Source organism: Hemiscyllium ocellatum, chromosome 25 (genome assembly GCF_020745735.1).
Source record: "Hemiscyllium ocellatum isolate sHemOce1 chromosome 25, sHemOce1.pat.X.cur, whole genome shotgun sequence".
Taxonomy (NCBI): domain Eukaryota; kingdom Metazoa; phylum Chordata; class Chondrichthyes; order Orectolobiformes; family Hemiscylliidae; genus Hemiscyllium; species Hemiscyllium ocellatum.
Window position 1 is genome coordinate 10976771 of NC_083425.1, and position 22410 is coordinate 10999180.

A 22410-nucleotide genomic window follows, 5' to 3' on the forward strand; every position below is an offset into this window, starting at 1 on the left:
AGACCTAGACCCAATATACCAGCCACTACAATGAATAACTGAAAGCAGCAGGAACAGGACCAAGTAAATTCCAGAAGGCACAGTACAGCAACACTTCACAGGAGACTCCAAAGCATTGAAGATATCACCTAGGCAAGGTACGATACATCTGCAAATCAACTTCCCAGCTTGGTGAACATACCAACAAGCACGATTCTATGAATTTGTATAAAGCCCAATAGTTGGTTGGAAATTTCATCTTTTTTGATAATTGTAATATCCAGGATCAATATTAACAAGTCTAATTATGACAAACATTTCACAACAGGCTCACAACGTAAATGTCTGATATCTTCTGATATATATTGAATATTTGATTAAACAATAGTCCATTTTTACTTGCTGCTCTTACTTTATCCAGACTAACAGCTGATGAAAACAAAGCTGATGCATAGTTGCTATGCAAAAAATAGGGTGAGCACTGTTTCACCATCACTCTCTCAGCAACTGGCATACAGAATGTGTTCGGGGTGTGACATTTTTAAAAACTGAGAAACATTTGAATCTCAAGAGGAAGCTTTTGATGAAACTGTTCACTGCCTGTAGGGACTAACTATGAGAGTCAATTTTATACAATTCTAATTAACATGCAGAAACATTCTGGAAGAATCACTTATTTACTGTCAAAAGAACAGTGCTTCAATGAATATATCCATTTAATGTTACTGCTATACAGACCATTCAAGATTGCTTTATGGTTTACTTACAGATTCTGTAACTTAGCCGAGTTATCACAGAAGACAAGCAATTTAATGGAAAACTTTAGCAGAAAACTACTCAATTTGTATAACACTAGACAGGTGTTTGAGCTTGATACAAAACAAACAGACAAATGTGGAAACTGCAAACCTCATGAAATTCAGATGTTCACTTTATGAAGATTGAGTTGAGAACATTCACAGCATTTCCCTATATGCCTTACATATGAATTTAGTGTCTCAATGAGCTTAGTGATTACAATCAGTATAAAACGTGATAAAATATTTTCAATATTGCCCTGACAATTTCAGCATTGTGTGTCATGAACCAGACATGTATTTCTTTACAATCAAGTTGTAAAATAGTTTCTTTCAGTCATGCTTTTTATCTTGCACTTTCAAAGAAAATACAGAAACACAGAATCCCTGCAGTGTGGAAGCAGGCCGTTTGGCCAACAAGTCCACACAAACTCCGAACAGCATCCCATCCAGGCCCTTCTTGCAACCCAGCATGGCTAATCTAATACAGAATTGTGTTTTTAAACTTTTCCAAACCAAATGAGGTTGTGTAAACAAAGACAAACCAAAAAGATGTCAATTACACCAGTTATTTTGGGGCAGCATGGTGGCTCAGTGGTTAGCACTGGTGCCTCATAGCACCAGGGACCCAGGTTCGATTCCAGCCTCAGGCGACTGTGTGTGGAGTTTGAACATTCTCCCTGTGTCTGCGTGGGTTTCCTCCCACAGTCCAAAGATGTGCAGGTCAGGTGAATTGGCCATGCTAAATTGCCCATTAGTCAGAGGGAGATGGGCTACCCCCCAGAGGGTTGGTGTGAACTTGTGGGGTTGAAGGACCTGTTTCCACACTGTAGGGAATCTAATCTAAACAACTCAACGACAATCCAGGCTTTCTTGATCTGTTTCAACTCATTTCAAGAGTTGTGGGGAGCATACATATAATTTGCTTTGTTTGTTTCCTCACCAACTTGAATGCTTTCTGAATTTCTCTGATGAGACACGATATCGTCTTTAGTCTTGCAATGACTAAAATGTGTTCCATGAACTAAAGAGAACGCATCAGATTAAAAAAAGCAGTTGCTTCCAATTTGATCAAATTCCTCTAGTTTCTTGCAAACCAATGATGCATGCAGATGTCAAGTTGGACACCTGTATCACTGTCAAGTTAAAAGACATTCAGTCAGAGACATACAGCACAGAAGCAGACCCTTCATACCAACTCATCCATGCCGATTAGATATCCATTTGCCAACATTTGGCTCCTATCCCTCTAAACCCTTCCTATTCATATACCCATCCAGATGCCTTTTAAATGCTGTAATTGTACTAGCCTCCAACACTTCCTCTGGCAGCTTTTTCCATACACGCACCACCCTCTGAAAATGTTGCCTCTTAGGTCCCTTTTACATCTATTCCCTCTCACCTTAAACCAGAGAATGTATATAGGGTATGAGCAGGCAGAGAAATTTGAGTTTTGTTAAACAAGGGGTTCAGCTGAGCATGAGTCAGATCAGATAAGAACTTAGTTAACAATGGGGAGCTGGAGACAAGGGTAATGGGTTAACAACGTAGAAAAGCATACATTATGTAGAGCCATTTAACAATATTGGAAGCAACCAGTAAGATTAGTTAACAAGGTGAAAGGTATTCATTATGCAAAGCCAATTAAAGTTAAGAACATTCATTGCGTAACAGCAGATGGCTTAATCTTTACTATTGAGGAGAAAGTGAGGTCTGCAGATGCTGGAGATCAGAGCTGAAAATGTGTTGCTGGAAAAACGCAGCAGGTCAGGCAGCATCCAAGGAACAGGAGATTCGACGTTTCGGGCATAAGCTCTGAAGAAGGGCTTATGCCCGAAACGTCGAATCTCCTATTCCTTGGATGCTGCCTGACCTGCTGCGCTTTTCCAGCAACACATTTTCAGCTCTTTACTATTGATGCTCACTGATTGTAACAGTCACCCACTCAATATGTATGTTGTCTTATCTGGATGCTTCTCCCTGTATAATGACTATATAATTCATTAATGCCATTCCAGAGGGACAGAGAACTTATGTCTCTGTGCATATGGGTGATCATTCTCTCCCCCTGCAGGGCCTGGAATAAAGACGAAGGAGGTAAAACTATACTGTTTGAGCATTTTTGCTTCGACTGAGGGGGGGAAAATGGGATGACAAACCTATGTCCTCTAATTCTTGACATCCCCACCCTAAGGAAAAGACCTTGTCTATTTAACCCATCCATGCCCCATGATTTTATAAACCTGTATAAAAGGTTACTCCATAGCCTCAGAAGCTCCAGGGAAAAACAGCCCCAGCCTATTTGGCCTCTCCCTATAGCTGAAATCCTTCTACCCTGGCAATGTCTTTTTAAATCTTTTCTGAACCCTTTCAAGTTTCACAATATCTTTCAAGTAGGAGAGAGACCAGAATTGCACACAATATTCCAAAAGTGGCCTAACCAATGTCCTGTACAGCTGCAACAATACCTCCCAACTCCTTTACCCAATGCCCTGATCAATAAAGGAAAGCATGCCAAACACTTTCCATTATCCTTTCTACCTGAAACTCCACTTTCAAGGAACTATGAACCTGCACTCCGAGGCCTCTTTGTTCAGTCAGATGATATAGTATTCTCGTTTCTCACATACACAGTGCCTTTATTATTGCAATGCAAGGGACAACAGTCACCCTTATCTGGACAGTCGGGCTTTCAGCACTTACAATTGTATTTTTATACACAAATCCATGTCAAATCACATATCGGTTTCTTCTTATTAACTAGTTACATATTGATCGTCAAGCCTTGGTAACATAATCAACTTGAAAATGTGTTGCTGGTCAAAGCACAGCAGGTCAGGCAGCATCCAAGGAACAGGAAATTCGACGTTTCGGGCCAGAGCCCTTCATCAGGAATGCGACTGAGACAAGGTGGAGGGAGGGGAAATGAGGAAACTGGAGAAATCTGAGTTCATCCCACATAAATTCTCTCATCTTGGGAATGGTAAACTCCACAATTCGTTACCTTGTACAGTCACAGCCTCCTCCCACCTCAACAAATCATTGTGTATCCAGTTAAGCTGTCTACATAATACACTAAACAAACCCACCTCCCTTGTAAAATAAAACCAACTCTCCAAAATGTCACCGTGACTCGGGGACAGCTTAATTTTTAGCACAACCACAGGCATGGGTCAAGGGCAAAAGAGGGGGCAGAGGTGTCCGCAACGCAAGTCACGTCAGTATGTGTTTTGGGACATGAAAACATGTCATTGGGGCTATTGGTCTCCATGCTGTGGCTTATTCCACCCCCCAACACCAACACCACTTAAATTAACTCCAGCAGCACTTCCAGCTGCACCTTTCACTGCTCCGAGTATCTAGTTTCCCTTTAAATGGACCCGCGGTCACTCGCCTCAAATACTTGGCGTGTTTGTGCCTGGGTTATAGTATTTCTGAGCGGAAAAAAAAAGTGAACGAATGCAAACGCAATTCATCCAAACACAGGGGAAGCCAGCACTCGGTTACCACAGAAACATCACAAACGATCAGATCCCTAACAGGTCCTGCCTTATACCGGCAACACAAGGGTCGGTGCACACTCCATTTGGAGTCAACCTTGAAATCAAGGCTCCAAGGGTGACAGAAATAAACTTATTCCTTCCCCCTTTTCCCAAAGCGACTGTGTGTGTCCGGGGAGAAAGCGTCGAGGGAGACTTGAACAGGAGAGGATGGAGATGACAGAGGGTCAATTAAACAACAAGGGCTGGGAATGAGGAGACCTCTCGTTACCGCACCCAAAGCAAAATTAAGATACACAGACTGCTTGCTACTCAACAGAGGAGAGTGAATTAAACAACAAGGGCTGGGAAGGGGGAGGCCTCACGCTCTTCCAAAGATGAAATTAAAAGCGAAAGGTGCCGGGTGACAGCGAGAATTAAAGCGCACTCCTCGCTTTCACTCACCAGCCATCACACCAGACCCGAACCGTCCGCTTCCTCTTCTCCGGGGAGCAGTTGTCGCTGGAAGCTACACCGTTTTTAATCATTACTGCTGCTGCTGCTGCTACCACCTCTCTCCAGCCAAGGAGGGCCAAGCCGCTCGAGCGCAGGAATTTACTGGAAGCCGCCGCTCGCGCTCCGTGACGTCGGTCGCGGCCTCACGCCACCAGCGCTCGGCCAATCAGCGGGCGGGGAAGGAGGGGCGGAGTCACCGCGAGCCCTCTTGTCCCCAGCGCAGAGCCGCTGAAAGGCAGATCGCGGAGGGCGGCTGAACCAAGAGAAGGGGGTGTTTGATATTAGTCTCACCTAAAATCGTGCATATACACTCACACTCCAAAAAAAAACAGAATGTTCAACGATTTTACCAAGTAGCGGTCACCTATCAGCTTTTTTTTAAAAACCGGTTGTCAGGTGATTTCCCCCCTTCTCCCCATCCTTTAACGGGCGGGCGGGCGGACAGATGATTAATGGCGGAACTGTCCAATGAAGGCGCGGGATGACGGAGGCGCGCCGACGTCATAAAGGAACGGGCCAATGGTGAGCGGGAGGAGGTGGGATCAGTGGCTGACAGCGGGAAGGTGGGAGGATGGAGAGAGGAGCAGAGGGCGCCAAGTTCAAGAAAGTAAGTTCGTCGAGGCAGCGTCGCTAATTGCCCTGCCTTTATTAAGCCGCCCTAATTCCAAACGAATCTGAAGCAAAGGCATAAATTGCTGGAGAAACCCAGCAGGTCTGGCAGCATCAGTGCAGAAAGAAATCAGAGTTTCGGTTCCAGTGACCCTTTCTCAGAGCTGCTAGGCCAGCGAGTTTTTTCACAGCAATTTCTGTTGTCCTCTCTCTGTCTCTGTGTCTGTCTCTGTTTTTCCCCCCTTCCCCTCCCCCAAAATAAATACAAGTAAGTGCAGGTTGAACGGTTTGTATTCACTTCAGGGAGAAAGTGAGGACTGCAGATGCTGGAGATCAGTCAACAAGTGTGGCGCTGGAAAAGCACAGCAGGTCAGGCAGCATCTAAGGAGCAGGAGAATCAATGTTTAATCAGCCCTTTATCAGGAGTAGGGGCTGAGAGATGAATGGGAGCAGGTGGTGGGGCTTGGGGGTGTGAAGGTAGCAATAGGTAGATGCAGGTGGTGGGTGATTGGTGATAGATTAGATTAGATTACTTAGTGTGGAAACAGGCCCTTTGGCCCAACAAGTCCACACCGACCTGCCGAAGCACAACCCACCCATGCCCCTACATTTACCCCTTACCTAGGTCAGAGAGGAGGGTGGAGCTGATAGGTGGGAAAGAAGATGGACAGTGGGAGAAGTTCAAGAGGATAGTGTCGAGAGGTTGGGTCTGTGATGAGGTGAGGGGAGGGGAGGGGAGGAGAAGAAACTGGTGAAATCAACGTTGATGCTGTGTGGTTGGAGGGTCCCTAGGGATGAAGATGAGGTGTTCTTCCTCCCGGTGTTGCGTTGCTAGAATTTGGCAGTGGAGGAGGCCCAAGTCTTGCATGTCCTTGGCGGAGTGGGAGAGGGAGTTCAAGTGGTCAGCCACGGCAGTGAGGTTATTTGGTGCTTGAGGCCTGGTGATGAAATGTTCCGCAAGTTGGCGTCCTGTCTCCCCATTGTAGAGGAGAACACACCGACAGTAACAGATACAGTAAATAAGGTGTCTGGATATGTCTGTTGCTCTTGATGTGGTCTCCTCTTCCGTCTCGAGACCCTTAACCACCCAGCATCAACGTCAATTTCACCAGTTCCTCAATTCTCCTCCCCCCACCTTATCCCAGACCCTTCAACTCAGTACCGCCTTCTTGAACCCCCCCTCCATCCATCTTTTTTCTCCACCTATCCGCTCCATCCACCACTCTGACTTATCACCATCACCCCTCATCTGCATCTACCTATTGCCTTCCTAGCTACCTTTTGTTCCAGCCCCTCCTATTTATCTCTCAGCCTCCACGGGGCTTCCCACCTTCCTAATGAAGGGCTTATGCCCAAAATGTATACTGTCGTGTCCCTTGTATTTACTTCAAACAATCAAACCACGTAGTTTTTAAATCTAATCAAATCCACTCTGATCTAGCCTTTATCACCCAAAAATTCATTTTTCAGGTCTTTGTTTGTAGTTAGTACAGTAATGCTGAAATAAGAATCAGTTGAACTCTAGTGGTCAGCAGAAGTGAGACCTAGAGAGCCATGTCATTTTCTTTTTGTTGTGATTAAATACAAGAGGTAAGAACTGGACCAGGGTGTGGAAGGCTTTGGAGAGACTTGGCTTGATAGACTAATGAGTTGGAGTTCTGATGAAGAGTCACTGGACCTGAATAGTTAACTGTTTTCTTCCCACAGGTGCTGCCAGACCTCTCCAACAATTGCTATTTTTGTTTTATGTCTCCAGTACCTGCAGTTTTGTGTTCTACTTTGGGAGTTGGACTGATTTGTCTGATTACGAGATTGCCCTCAGCTTTCTAACACTAGTTCTTGTGCTATCATAGATTTCTTCTCTCTACAGGTAGAGGCCATTTGGCCCATTGAATTTTCCACCAACATGTCTATCTTGCTGCTGGGTGGAGTGGCACAATGGCTCAGTGGTTAGCACTGCTGCCTCATAGCACCACGGACCTGTGTTCAATTCCAATCTCGAGCGATTGTGTGGAGTTAGCACATTCTCCCTGTGACTGCATGGGTTTCCTGCCACAGTGCAAAGATGTGCAGGTTAGGTGGATTGGCCATGCTAAATTGCCCATAATGTGTAGGTTAAGTGCATTAGCCTTGGGAACTATAGGGTGGGATACTCTTCAGAGGTTCGGTGTGGACGTGTTGGGCCAATGACCTTTTTCCACAACATAGCTATTAAAAAATATATACAGTAGTCCCACCATACCCACAGGGGGATACATTCCAAGGCCTACTGCAGAAGCCCGAAGCCGCAAATAGGAGCGAACCCATTCACTTAAAAGGGAAGCCTACTATCCTGGCAGCCTGCTGGTCCCTGGTTCCGACCGCAGTAACCCGCAGGTAACTGAAACCATGGAAACCGGTGGATATGGAGGTCACCCTGTGTCTGAAATTTTTTTAAAAAGTGTTGGAAAAACTCAGCAGGTCTAGCAGCATCTGTGGAGAGAGATTTGTGCATAGTTACGTTGGATAATGTTATGAAGGTGTAAAACTTGGGGGTGGTTGGCGATGTTTATGGATGGAGTTGAAAGATAAATTTATGGTTGCTGTGCTGGAAAATTACTTGGTTCAACCTGAAGTAGTAACCAGGGATGGAATTGGCAGCTGATGAATGGAGTTTGTGAGAGGCTGAAACAATGGTGCTGATATTTAACTCTTGGAACTTTTTTGGCTAATCCACAATCCGATAACAGATGAGCAATCAAGTGACACAAAGGCATTGGAAATATTAAAGGTGGTGAAAAGCTGGTTTTCTGCGAGTGTACAGAAAGCTTAGAACTAATGGAGTGGTGCTGGTTGATTTTGTGGGCATCAGTGTGCAAGCTAAAACTAGAAGAATAATGGTAGACCATCAGAGGTGCTCCTGTGTAATTCATATCCTGGGACTAGTGTGCAGCTGTACTCCAGTTAATTGTACCCAGGTTTATACAAATTTGTAGTTGGATGGAGAGAATTCTGCAGGTACCAGTCTTGTTCACCATGAAACTACTCTGTAACGGCTATTAAAACAAACCTCACTTATCACTGTATAATAAATCTGTTTGGTTATGTACGTTTTGTACACTCAGAAAAAATGTCTTTGATTTTAACTTATTTCCTGAATTAGCTTTTCTCGTACTATTGCTTCAACTTTGTCCTTTATTTTCATTCTCTGCTTATCTTGAACCAAATATGACGTTATTCTTTGGCATTGACTTTTTTCCTATAAATTTCTCCTTGAACCTTCTACTCTGTCCTGTTTTATTAATTAAAACCCTCGTTATCTGTTTCTTCAGGGTACTATAGGGAACAGCAACTACCCCTACCTATACCTTTCCTGTCTCATTTGTCTCACTCTTCCCACTTCTACAAATCATGGAGAGATTACCCACAGAATGTTCACATCAAACATATGAGCAAAAGGAACCTAATACATGTTGGATAACAGCAAAGGTTATCTCCAGATGTCCCCTTATCCACCTGACTCACAGTCATATCTTCCTGACCTGATTGTTTACCAGATCTGCAACACTTCCCAACTATGAATGTATGATTTCTGCCTGGATTAACATGTCCTGTGAATTATACTTCTGCCCAAAATGTCTGCGCTTCAGACTCCAGTTTGTTTGTTTTTTCCTGAATCTGGGTCTCCTGGCTCAGGTTGGCACAGTACCACTGTGCCACAAGGAACTTGCCTATTCAGTGTTTCTTTTAATTTATCCAGAGAAGCTGGATAAATTACACACCACCAAATCACTCATGTTACTTATTTTTATCCTCCATCATCAAATTGTCTGTTTTCAATTTATTAACCACCACCAGTCAATCACTCATGTTTTCCAATTGATTAATTTATATGCAAAGCCCACTAATGGCAATACAGACCACCAAATTGAGGAAGGGGGCAGACTCTAATTCATCAACTCTGAGCTAAATTTCCTCAAGATGTAGATACTTATTGTTGATGGGGCTATCTATGAATCAGTGTTCTCCACAAACTCCCACATATTGCATTTGTGACACACCACTTGTGCTGTCATCTGTATTTTGTTGAATTGCTTAGTTCATGCAAGTCATCAACTTGTATGTAGCATCTAGAATTTTAACTAATTATTGATTTAGTTGAAGTCAGGTATATGAAATTATTTTCTTTTTAACTGTAACATAAACCACAACAAGTATTACATGTAAAAAGGAGCGCACACATCTACCTCTCCACTGAATTCCCACTTATACGAAGTTTTCAACTTTTGCATTTTGCTTGCAACTGTATTCCTGATGAAGGGCTTTTGCCCGAAATGTCGATTTTACTGCTCCTCGGATGCTGCCTGAACTACTGTGCTTTTCCAGCACCACTCTACTCCAGAATCTGGTTTCCAGCATCTGCAGTCATTGTTTTTACTTATGTGGTAGTTATGTGTCTTCTCAAATGTTACTGAACAACATCACTTCAATGGAAACATTCTTCAGTTCTTTGTCAAACCTAGTGCACAAATCTCCATCGTAGCAGGGCAAGGAAGTAGGTTTCAGGTCCACTCAAGCTGACCAGGCACTGTCCATTGTGACTACTCATGAGAAATTCTCAAAACTTTTATGGTCCCAGTATTCCACCTTCTTAAATTCCCTAAAGTTTGGAAATCCCAATTGCATTGATCATTTTGCAGCTGTGTGTGTTGAATAACATGCAGGAATAGCCTTTCATTAGTCCACAAAACAGTTGTAGTATTTCCGTCCTTATAAATCACCCACTTTTTCTGTTCCATCCATTTCATTGTACTGTGAAGTCTCAACCTAAATCAGCACTGAACTGTCACTGCTTGAATGAAGTAATATTTAGATTAGATTAGACTTACAGTGTGGAAACAGGCCCTTCGGCCCAACAAGTCCACACCGACCCGCCGAAGCGCAACCCACCCATACCCCTACATTTACCCCTTACCTAACACTACGGGCAATTTAGCTTGGCCAATTCACCTGACCCGCACATCTTTGGACTGTGGGAGGAAACCGGAGCACCCGGAGGAAACCCACGCAGACACGGGGAGAACGTGCAAACTCCACACAGTCAGTCGCCTGAGTCGGGAATTGAACCCGGGTCTACAGGCGCTGTGAGGCAGCAGTGCTAACCACTGTGCCACCGTGCCGCCCATAAAATAAGCAAATTCACTCTTTTTGCTTTTGCATGTGCAGTTTTACTTACAATATTTTTAAAAATGAATATATGGATCGTGCTAAAGCATGTTAGTGTCAAAATGTGTTTCCTGTGCTTAAAGGGATGAATATTAATTTGGTTGATTGTAACTGACTTAAATGTTTGATTTTAAAACTCCAGGTGTCTCCATGTTTTATACATAGTAGCCCCAGTTGGATGAGTTTGAGAATAGATGATTTTTACAGAATTTGCTCCCGAAGACATCCTGAAGAAGATTGCTAATTATAATTCATTGTCCCTACTTAGGTTTTGTGACGGGGAGAAATTCCAAGTAAAATATGTGTAGCCCAGCTGTTCTGAAGCAAGGATGATATCTTTGATCAAAATTTGAAGTGCATGACCACTTTGGATTAGATTCTTCCTTTTAAAGTCAATTTGCTATGCAACATGTTGAAATGTTTCTTGCATTATGTCTTGTAACAAACTATGCTTTATAGGACTGAAGATGAATACATAGGCTGCTTGAGGTATTACCTGTAGTTAGTGTACAAGTGTACTTTTCGCAAATTTGTCAGTGACTAAAAGAGCTGAGTATTTCCATAATGCCAGCTATAAGTACAGCTAGCTCACTTTGTTTGATTGACTACATGACATGTTGTGGATTGCTTGATTTTAACAAGACTTCGTAATTTTTCAAAGTGTTCTATTTGCTAAGTTAACTTGCACGAGCACAATCAAAACGTCATGGTCAGCCTTACGGTAATTATTTTCCATTGCTGTGGGACTTGCATTATAAATCAATCCTCAAATTCAATCATTCTTTAAGATTCACACTCAACTGAACATATGAAAGAACACATGGTGATGAATTTCCATGCATCAACAATGCTATTTTTAAGAAAAATAGACATCTGAGCTGGAGAAAAATTGAATTGTGTATGTTTATTTATTAGCTTCACATATTCTTAAGAGCATTGCTCAGCAAAACATATTATTTTCTGTTCCAGGAGTTGGTCAGTAAACTACTATACTTCTATTTTAAGGATCAGAAAACCAAAGGTATGTTCATTTTTGAATGGATCAAAGTGGGATAGCAAATAAAAGTACTTTGTTTTTCCGATTGTTAAATGAACAAATAGTTAAAGGGTGATTTCCATGAATGGTAAGGTGCTAAAGTCCACCCAACTAATGCAGTGTGGCATAGTAGGGGAAAAGTTCAAGTTCTAACTTCCAACAGGATGTTTGTGTGTAATCTGAGTTGATATGCCAGAGACAAATACTTGTATATTTGATGTAATGTATTTTCCCTCTTATGGTGAAATCTAGAGCAGGTTGTACATTGTAACAATTAACTGCTAGACTGTACTCAAGTCCTTTGAGTGCAGTTCTCAGTAAAAAAATAAATTTGACAAAATGTATTCCATTGGATGAGAACTCATTCAGACCTCCCATGGTTGTGGAAAACAAAAGATGTTTTGAACAGAAATTGGAGAGAATAGGGAGTGAGCACCTTTTGGACAATATTTTATTTGTTCCTGGAATTTTGATGTCAGAATGTGGATAAAGAATTGTTCTGCTATCAGAGACATGAACCATTTGCAGTGAATATAGGTCATGGATAGAAATAGTAATGTGCTTTGAACTGGCTGTATGGTTCATAATCAAGGACTAAATGTTGTATTTTGTATTTACTTACAGTTAACAGTGACGCTGTCATCATTATGTCTGAAATGCTGAAAATATTTGTTGTAGGTAAGCATGTAAGATGAGTCATTTTAATAGACTCTGTGTGTGTGTGTGATACAATACAATAAAATAATCAAATGTACTGGACTTTGTGTTCATTACATGAGGGTGGAATTAGTTAAACAGACCATTCTTTCCAATGGAGGAACATTTCTAGAACATATTAGCAACAGTTAATGTAAGTTACAAGCTAGTAAAACACAAACAAAACAATTCATCAAGATTTGAATACAATTTCAGGAGAGATGTTCAGCCAATTAAACAGATTGGATGCAGGGGAGGGGAAATCCTACTTTGATTGCACTGTTATGATAGTGGTAAAAATAGACTACCAGTTTTGGACTTCCATCTGATTCTTGAGATATTTCATGATGTCTATACTTGACCTTGCTTTTAGTAATACACTCTCCCCTTTTTACACTCTATGCCTGCACTTGTTGATATTTGATGTTGCATTTTATTATTTTTTTGTGGGGCTGCTAAATAATAAGAATTCATCTTCTACTCAAAACCTTATAATTGAGTTCTTCTTTCTGATTAGTACAACTTTTTAGCTGTATAGTAAAGGAATTAAAAATCTTTGTGGCTAACGAGGGGGTTTAAAAGACAGGACCTAATTCATCATCCCCCCACCCACCCAATTGAGAGGGTTCTGAGATTGTGGCAGTTCCCACTGGTGAATGAAAGAATTGAAGTAGAGGAAAATTAAATTGTTCCTAAAGCTTTCTTTAAAAAATAAAAATGCAAAAATAGTTTTCTTGGGTCTATAATATGTCTACCTTTTGATGTGAATGTTTTTGTCGATCAAGACAACTTTGAAAAAATTGAAAGCATCATTCTTGGAAGAATTAAAAGGGGTAGTTAGGCACACAGAGGTGAGGTTCCATCTGAAAGCCAGAAAACCAGGGACAGAAAAATTAGCAGTGATATAAGTAAAGTCACCATAGTCCCAGAAGACCTTAGTGCTGTTCGATCATTAGAGAGAGAGAGAGTGTTTTGAGGGGGTGGGGGGAACTGGTGGTGGTTTAATCTGAAGGTCACCAGGCCTCCGGCGAGGACCAAGGCTGAGAAGACAGGACATTCATGGTGAACTGTCAGCCAGTTTGAACTGAACCTGTGCTGTTGGCATCATTCTGCATCGCCAGACTGAGTCCAGCTAACTGAGCTAATATGTAGAGACTGGCAACTGATAAAACTGGAACAGCCACGATTAGAAGTGCAATTCCAACAGAGAAAATAGGAAAGAGAATTGCAGAAGATAAAAAGCAAAGCAGGAAAGAAGGGAGAATCCCAATGAAGGCAACTTGGGTGAGGAATCACTTCTAACATGGAAGTTAAGGGCTGAAGTATTCAAGTTCACCCATTTTAATCCCCAGTGTTTAGGGAAAAGTGAAACTCCCTTTTCATCTATTTTGAGAGGTTAGTGTAGCAGTTAAAGTGGCACTCCTGCAGAGCAGACTGACAGGGCAAACTAATTAAACATATTCCCTCTTGCATTAGGATGGTGCATTTGGTAGAGACCATGAAATGGGCTGTTTCAACCTCACTGTTGTCAAATAACCATTTCTGCATGAACTGAAAAATTAAGTTGTACCTTGTTCATTGAAGTGTAACTGGGTTTTTAGTGGGAATTTAAATAATTATGACCACTGAACAACCAATCTACCTCCGAAAGAGATGTGCATGTCATTAAATGTTTCCCTTCTTAATAAATATTAGATTTATACAAGCTAGACTTTTAAATTTTTTGTTCTGATATTTCGACTTCTGTTGTGACTCTGGGTCCAAAACATTATTCTGATCTTTGCTTAAAAAAAACTCTATTTCCTGATTGGCTGATGATGATCTCACTGGTATTCAACAGTGGGAATCCCCAGTAAATGATACCACAATCAATTGAGATTGCAAAGATCTCAACAAAATGTTTTCTAGGTAAGTGGTGACTACGCTTTCTTTGCTGTAGGCTGCAAAAACCAAGGCGTTGTTTCAGGCAGAACTATACTGTTCACAGCCCTGCCCTTTCCGTTCAGTATTGACTGCATATCTTCTTCACCACTGTTTCCACCTTTGTAATGTCATTACTCTCCACTCCTGTCTCTGTACTTGTATTACTGAAACACTCATCCATGCTTTTATTGTTCAAGTGTTGGCTTTTCCAATGCTCTTCTGAACTCCTCCAAGATTGCTAATGCACAGCAGGTCCTCTTCACCCATCATACCACAGTCCAACACAATAGCTACTGCTCTGGTCCACCAAACCTTCCTTAAATTCCCACGCTAGTGTTATTTTGATGGCATCTGCCATTTCTATCAGTGTAGTTTCTGGCTTTGTAATCTTTTGAGAACTACAGCAGTCCAATGACAACCTCATGTATTCTCCACTTTCTTTGCTTGTCTTACCTTTATTCATTTAGATCCTATAATTTATTCCCCAAACCGCTCTTTTTTTTAAAAACTCATTTAAGGGATGTCAGCATTACCTTTCCCTAAGCTATTTCCAATATCTATATTTTTAACCATCAGTCAATTGTCATATTTCTTTTGACTTTGTCAATGCTAGTCTGATTTATGTGAAATGCCTTGATGCCTTTCTATTTTAAAAGTGTTCTATGAATTTCATTTATTGATTGATGGTGTTGCAGCCAACATGTTGATGTTCTTCATGTCAACAATAATTGGAAATGTTACTCAACACACTAGAGGGTTTTCCTGGAAGGAATAAACTGATACTTTTGCCATAAAAGCTTCAAAGTCTTTTGTTTTGCATGATGTACACACTACACAATTTAACATGAAACTTGTATCACATTCAGAGGCAGCAGCACGAACTGCCAGACAGGCATCTAATGAAGATTCTAGGACAGCAGACCTTGACCATTTTGAGAAGATTTTGCCCCAGCTGGTATGTAACAACAATTACTTAACGTTCGTAACAGGGTAAAGAAAGAAAAACATTGGTTTAATTAAAACAGTGTAGCTGGCAGTTCCTTTCCAAAAATGTGATTGTTTGTTAGCTTGTCCAGCCTACCATTTTTATCCACAATATCTGTTGAGTAGCTTGTATGTAGGTTCACCGTTTTGAATGGGAGAATCTAAACAGTCTGAGTAGGAACATGCACTGTGGATCTTAATTAAGAATGTTAAATTAGAAATGATGGAATTTTCTTCTTACTATTGTCAGCAAAATCTGTTCTGCACACAGCAAGCATCTTTCCCTTTTGAGCATGATTTCCTTGTAGTAAAACAAACAGAAAATGGGAAAGGAGAGAAACGGCAGTAGATACCACTTTGCAGATGACATTAATCAAATTACTCTTGTCAAAGTACATCAATTTTGCACAATTGGGAGTTCAAAGTATTTGCATGGTTGGAGTTCAAAGTCTTTTAACTTGGGTGTATTACTGCTTACTTGGAACAAGTTAACAACACCCAAACAACTCGGATCTATTTACAACTCTGCTGTTATACTGTCATTTGAAGGAATACGTTGGCACTTGAATTACCTCCTTAAATAGACCATGACAAGTTGCTGCAGTTCTTAAGACATGATTGTATGTTTAAGTGTTCAAACTGGCAACATGTTAACAAAGACAGGGCATTCTGCTGCTGTAACCAACTCCATCTTGTGTAACAAAATTCCCACTGTTGAATTTTGTGTTCTATTATTTGGAAGTGCAAATGCAGTCTGGTTAAATGTTGAGCATTTTGTAATGATAGGAGTGATTTTCTGAATGTTCTGGATGTAATGGGGGCTTATAAGAGGCTTGCTGCGTTATTGTGTTGTTTTGATGGAAATGAACATGGTGGCTTTTTGAGAAGGTGCTATAATGAAGGCATATAAAGACAATGTTGATGTAGCTACATATGTCAGGAGACGGTCATAGCACACTTAGAGGTAAAGTGCTATTCCTTTTTCCAGACAGCTGATAAAAGCACCTTGTGTTCTATGCCAGTATTCTTAGTGATTTATAGAATCAGAGTGTCAAAGTGATGTACAGCACAGAAACAGACCCTTCAGTCCAACCCGTCTATGCCGATTTGATATCCCAATCCAATCTAGTTCCACCTGCCAGCATCTGGCCCATATCCCTCCAAATCCTTCCTATTCATACACCACCACTTCTCCTGACAGCTCATTCCATACAGGTACCGCCCTATGTGTGGAAAAAGTTGCCCTTTAGGTCTCTCTTCCATTTTAATAGTCCGTTGATGGCAAATTAGGGGCATCTCTACAATATCATTGGTCTCCACTCCTGTGTCTGAACAAATGCTACTGAAACACTCATCCATGCTTTTGTTGCTCTAGGATTGGCTTTTTCAATATTCTGAGCTCATCCAAAACTGCTAATGCACAGCAGTTCCTCTTCACCAATGCTGCCACAATCCAAAGCAGTGGCTACTGTTCTGATCCACCAAACCCTCCTTAAACTCCCACTATTTTAACGGCATCCACCGTTCCTATCACTGCAGTTCATGATGACCTCAGCCAGTGTGTGAACTGAGCCTAAGCTAATGGTATCACTCTGCATTGCATACCAGCTATCCAGCCAGCTGAGCTAATATAAAGAGATAGAAACTAACAAATTAGGGGAAATTTATGAATTTGAAGGGACTTCAACTGTTTCATAGAGTAAATGATACAGAAAAATGAGCAGTTGTTGGGAGGGTGGTGACAGGTGGCATATTGAAAGGAGGTGTATCTTAAAAAGCAAGAGCCTTGAGGGCTCTAATGATACAGTGATAGTGTCCCTGGCCTCTGAGCCACTAGGTCTGGCTTCAAGTCCCAACTGCTTCAGAAGTAAGTAATAATATCTAAAAAGCAAGATTCTTGTGAGCAGAGGATATGCAGGCACAGGCTCAGGCACTGATTTTTCTTAATGAACTCTAAGAAAAGCTTTGGGTTTCTTCCAGCCTTATCTACTTTTTAAAAGCATTTGCACACAGGTTACGTGGGTTGCTGGCTAGGCTTGCATTTACTGTCCATGGTGCCCTTCTCCCATGAATGAATACATTTTTAAAAAAAGACTGCCAAAGCTAAAAGCTGCTCTTCTGCTGAATGGATCTTTTCTTCTGGACTGAACCTGATTGAGGTTCCTGCACCCCCCACATCTCTATAGGTCACAAAACCCGAAAACTTTGTAAATACTTTAGCAATTATTTTACCAGGGAGTTTATCTCGTCATTTAGCTTAAGTCACATACCCACTGGGAAGTGATATTTGAACTCTGTTAAAACTGACTTTGAGATTTAAAAAAACAAACTAACTTGAGCTCTATTTTAGAATCTCCAATTTCCAAACAAAAGAATAAAATTTATAAATCTTCACAGTAAACACTTAGTTCTATAAAGCTGATTGGATGATAGAACATTTCTAAAAAGGCACATGAATCTAAATTTTAAGTAACACATTTAATATTTAAAAAGAAAATTATGAAGCTCGAGCATTTTGGTTGGACTGTAATGGGGAATGTTTGATTTACTTCCCTAAATAGGGGGCCATGAACCACAATCAGAAATGGAATAGGAAAATCAGCATGAGAATGACTTCAGCACAGATATGATAGGCTGAATGTGCAATAAACTTTTCTATGTTTCTAATCACAATGTGTGTTCATGGCTATGACAAAGGATTTCTGTCCATTCCGGAAGGAGGGAGGGAATAGAGGGGAGGGAAAGTGAATTTAAGCCTGAAAGAGAAGCAAAAGACCACTTTTAAATTGAAAATTAAATTATTCAAGTTATTGAAGTTTAAGATAACATTGAATCAATAGTCAGAAGACTGCATCTGATCATAAGAGAAAATAGAAGTAGAATTGTGACTGTATGACTAAGTTGGGATTTTTTTTAACAGGTACAACATGATGTTTTATTGATCGCTATTATGATACAACCTGTATCAGTTAAGAGAGTTACCAACTATCTGAAAAGGCCTATTAAAATATAGAGGGAAACTATAGTAAAGCTTCCTGTCTCATTTATGCTTATAAATCCTGACTTTATGCTAATCCTTTTCTTGAAACTAACCTCTTAAAATCTAACTAGAAAATGATAAATGTAAATATTCTAGGCATTTATTTGTTTGTGTCCCTTGCCTCACATGGATCTAATGAATTGAGTTGAAAGAAGATTTGATTATTGAGCAGCACAGGGTAGTTTAGTTGAGATTAATGTAAGTAAACATCAGTCCACAGCATAGGGAGTAGAGAAGCAGTGAGGGTTCCAGCAGAGGGTGCCAGATACTAATCTGAAGTGGGAAGTGTATACTTGTAGAGGACTTTTTTTGAAAGAAGTCAGTAAGGCTGCTATAGTTCTAGGGAACCACAGGGATGCTATAATTATAGAGAGAGCGAGAGAGAATATGACCAGTAGTGGTTTAACATTGTTACTATGGCTCAGGTAAGAAGCATGTTTGAGGAGAGCCCCGTCATGATGACCTCATCTGGTGTAGAGAGTCAGTTAGCTTGGTCGGCTGGATGGCTTGTTTGTGATTCAGATTGATGCCTATAACATGGGTTCAATTCCCACATGATTGAGGTTACCATGAACAACCCCCTTCTCAACATCTCTCCTGATCTGACCCCAAGTTCAACCCCAACTAGTCGTCTCTCTTGAATGAGAAAATAGCCCCATGATGTTAGAGGATGTTGTTATTCCTTTACAAGACACTTGGTGGAAATTTTATGTAGGACTTGTATAATAGAGTAAAGCAGACTCCAGAAAAGTTCCCTGACCACCAATTTATAGAGCTGGGTATGAAAGGCAACAGATATCCTGAAGTGAAAACTGATAGAACTGTGGATGCTGCGAGTTCTGAGGAAGGGTCACCAGACCCAAAACGTTAATTCTGATTTCTCTTCACAGGTGCTGCCAGACCTGCTGAGGTTTTCTAGCAACTTCTGTTTTTTTTCCCCTAATATATTGTTACGACACAGGGTAAACCCTCCTGCTGATTTAAAATCAGCAACACAGAAAAGATTTATCCTGTGCAGTAATCTGTGAAAATTCGAAGTCGAGCACTATTTAAAGTAAAAATTAACAACTTTATTTCTTAAAGTATAACAGAATAATTAACAAAAAAATATTTACAACTCCTATCTTTTACCTTCCCCTGTATAATACTAGTCCAAGAAAACCTGCGATTAAGATTTACAAAACAAAACTTCTTATCTCAAAACCAGGCAGCATTCAGTTTTCTCTGAATTCCTGTCTTCTTTTCTTCTTGTGGATTCTGCTTCATAGGTTACTGACCAATAAAGATACCTTTAAGAGAGCTATTTGATGGGCAGTCGTTACATGCTGCTAGCCTGGCAGTTCTCCTCCCAACTGTTCAATTTTCCCTGGTCTTATACCCCCAATGCATTGGATTGTGTCATGGGCTTTTAAGATTGTCAATATACTCAATTCAAACTTGATTGGAATTTGGTATTTTTTTCAGGGTATCATTTAAACTGATTGGCCTAATTTGAATGTTTTGTCATTTCCAGGCAACCCAGCTAATCTAGCTTTTGACCCAGTGTTACATTGTTACCTTATTGAGAACAATTGTGCTGTCACATATTTCTTCTAGTTTCTAACTCTCCTAAAAATACAATACACCCACATCTTCACAACAATATCTTTAAGTGATCTGTTCCATTAATTGTAGGGCAGCAATTACTTTGAGCTTTAGTTAAAATGAAATTTGTTACATTTCATTTTGATTTCTAAAATTTGTGAACCTTCATTGTAGCTTGTCTTTTTTTTTTAAATGTTCATCTTGTTCTTACAGCTTTTGGATTTCTAGAAATTGGACTTTTCCCATGAGGTACTGCTGATCTATAATATTACACCAACATTCGATCGCCACATCGATAACATCGTTTTTTGAAATCAGTCCCCTGTAATAGAAGTTATGGGTCTTTGTTCACAGTTGTTTATAATTTAAATTATATATTGTACTGTTATTTTATATAAGTAATTGTTCCTATTTTCCTGATCATTCATAAATTGTCAAATCTAAAATTTAATTTATGTACAGTCAAAACAAGACCTGCAAAAATATGCTTTGTAGCATTTGAGCTTTTAAACTTTGATTTCCAAGTGGACCTAATGGTGTAATTTTCCACTGATGGATTTCTGAAAGTTTTGAAATTACAATTCAATAGAAATCAATTCATAAATGCATGTTAAAAAAATCAATAGCATGGTTACTTGGAAACGAAGGGTTAAGGCTCAAAGTTTACAGTCGAGAGGTATTAATATCAAAGACAAAATGATTCTAATGTTAGTATTTCTGGTGTATGCCATTTGTAACAGTTTTCTCGTACAAATAAATTAAAAATAGAAGTTTAGAAAAATAATTTTTGGCTGTTGTACTTATCTGTTTTTATATTTGCATTGCCACTCTGAGTGAAATATAAATATTGAGTAACTGTCAGAAGATAAACTCCTGGATAAAACCTATTTCAATTAATCCACTTGGACTGATTGTGCTGAAACTATATTTCCCAACAAAATGGTAAGGAGAAATTAACAGTGAAGTCAATATGAACTGATCTACAAAATAATCTTTACATTGATGCGTATCTTGCTTTTTTCATCTCAAAAGTTCGTTCTACAACATACACCCTTAATTGTTCATTTGAAATCAATTAAAATTGTTTGTTTTTGTGATTGACTATTTTCATTATTTTGTAAACATAAATAAGTATTAATTAAAAATTACTGACTAATTTCACTGTTCCTTTTTTTTCCCCCACTCTTTTTTTTATATTACAAGTCTACAGTTTAAAGGATGACTTTGTCTTCAGCAGGCCAGGACAAGGCCAAGAGTCTGCATGAACAGCACCACCAGGTGCTACAGGCTGTGTTCGGGTTGGTTAGCATTTGCAATGATGCACTAATGAAATCCCGAGAACAGCTGAAAACCAGCTGCATCGCCAAATGGCCCTGTACTAGTTTGGTTCTTCCTTCACCCAGAAGGAAGCTTAGCATCGAACCATCTGGAGATTTGTGTTTTTGGTAGGAAATTGGAAAACACTTGCTCAAAAAAAATGAACTCATCTGATTTTTAGGTATTCTGCTTTCAAGCATTACTCATGTGGACTAATGCTCCAATAAACGTACAAGATTCTTAATGAGCTTCTTGGTATGGTAGATGTGGAGAGGTTGTTTCCCCTTGAGAGTTTAGGACGAGAGGGCATCATCTCCATTTGGAGTCACCCAATTAAGATTGAGATGGGAAGTGATTTCTTTTTTGAGGCAAGTGAATCTGGAATTGTTTTCTGTGGTGGGTTGTTAAGTATATTCAATACTCCGATTTTTAATTAGTAAGGGAAAAGGCAGGAACACAGTTGAAGATTATCAGATCGGCCAAGATCTCATTGAATGGCAGTGTGGACTTAACTGGCCAAATGGTTTACTTCTATGACTTATGGTCTTAAAGGCAGCCTCAGTATTGGCTTCATTAGCTATAATCTGCTTACCTCCAATTACACTATTCTTACCTCCTTCTGTCGTTAATTGGGCTGTAACTCCATAGCTATCAAAACCTTCTGACAAAAGCAGCTGATTTTTAATGCTTACAGTTATAACTTCATCCAATTGTGAATAATTATTTTAATCTATTATACCACACCTAAGATATCATGAACTTTAAAAATTAAACTCGTGTCCCTTAATCCTAGTACATAAGAAATTACAAATTGTGCATACCAAATATTGCTTGAGCAAATATACTGTTATCATTACCATTTACATTAACACCATTGTTAAACTGTAAAACAGTCATTGAAAATTGAGTGCGTTCCTTATGCTATCATATCACATTAAGAAGGAAGATTTCAAATCTTCATTATTTGTAAGTGGGTCATATGGTTTGTATTCACATGGTGTTTATTCAATACCAGATAGCAATCACATTTGGCTGGCAGATCACATTCACCTTTTTGAGGAAAGTTAGGCATAGGCAATAAATGTGGCCGAATCACCGACCCCCATATCCCTGGGACAAATAAAAAAAAACCTCACTCCCGACAGCGATTCACCCTTACTTTACTAGGCTTCTGATCCATCCTAACCAGCATAGATTTTGAGGTTGTAGATATGTTTGCTGAGCTGGTGTGTTTTTCTGCAGACA

At 40.1% G+C, this 22410-nt stretch overlaps 2 protein-coding genes across 2 annotated transcripts in view; one reads left to right on the top strand and one right to left on the bottom strand.

Moving 5' to 3' along the window:
* The window catches only part of pcyt2 (phosphate cytidylyltransferase 2, ethanolamine), a 65262-nt gene extending 60356 nt beyond the window's left edge, over window positions 1-4906 (bottom strand). Inside the window, exon 1 of the mRNA XM_060844461.1 lies at window positions 4721-4906. Coding sequence (XP_060700444.1) covers window positions 4721-4803 — 83 coding nt within the window. The 5' untranslated portion in view covers window positions 4804-4906. The remainder of the gene's footprint in view (window positions 1-4720) is intronic.
* Window positions 4907-5309: 403 nt separating this feature from the next.
* Window positions 5310-20860, top strand: cenpx (centromere protein X). The gene is made up of 5 exons (XM_060844793.1): window positions 5310-5378; window positions 11555-11606; window positions 12246-12299; window positions 15107-15195; window positions 20062-20860. The coding sequence occupies exons 1-5, from the start codon at window positions 5343-5345 to the stop codon at window positions 20074-20076; spliced, it is 246 nt and encodes an 81-aa protein (XP_060700776.1). The 5' UTR covers window positions 5310-5342; the 3' UTR covers window positions 20077-20860.
* The last annotated feature ends 1550 nt before the right edge of the window (window positions 20861-22410 follow it).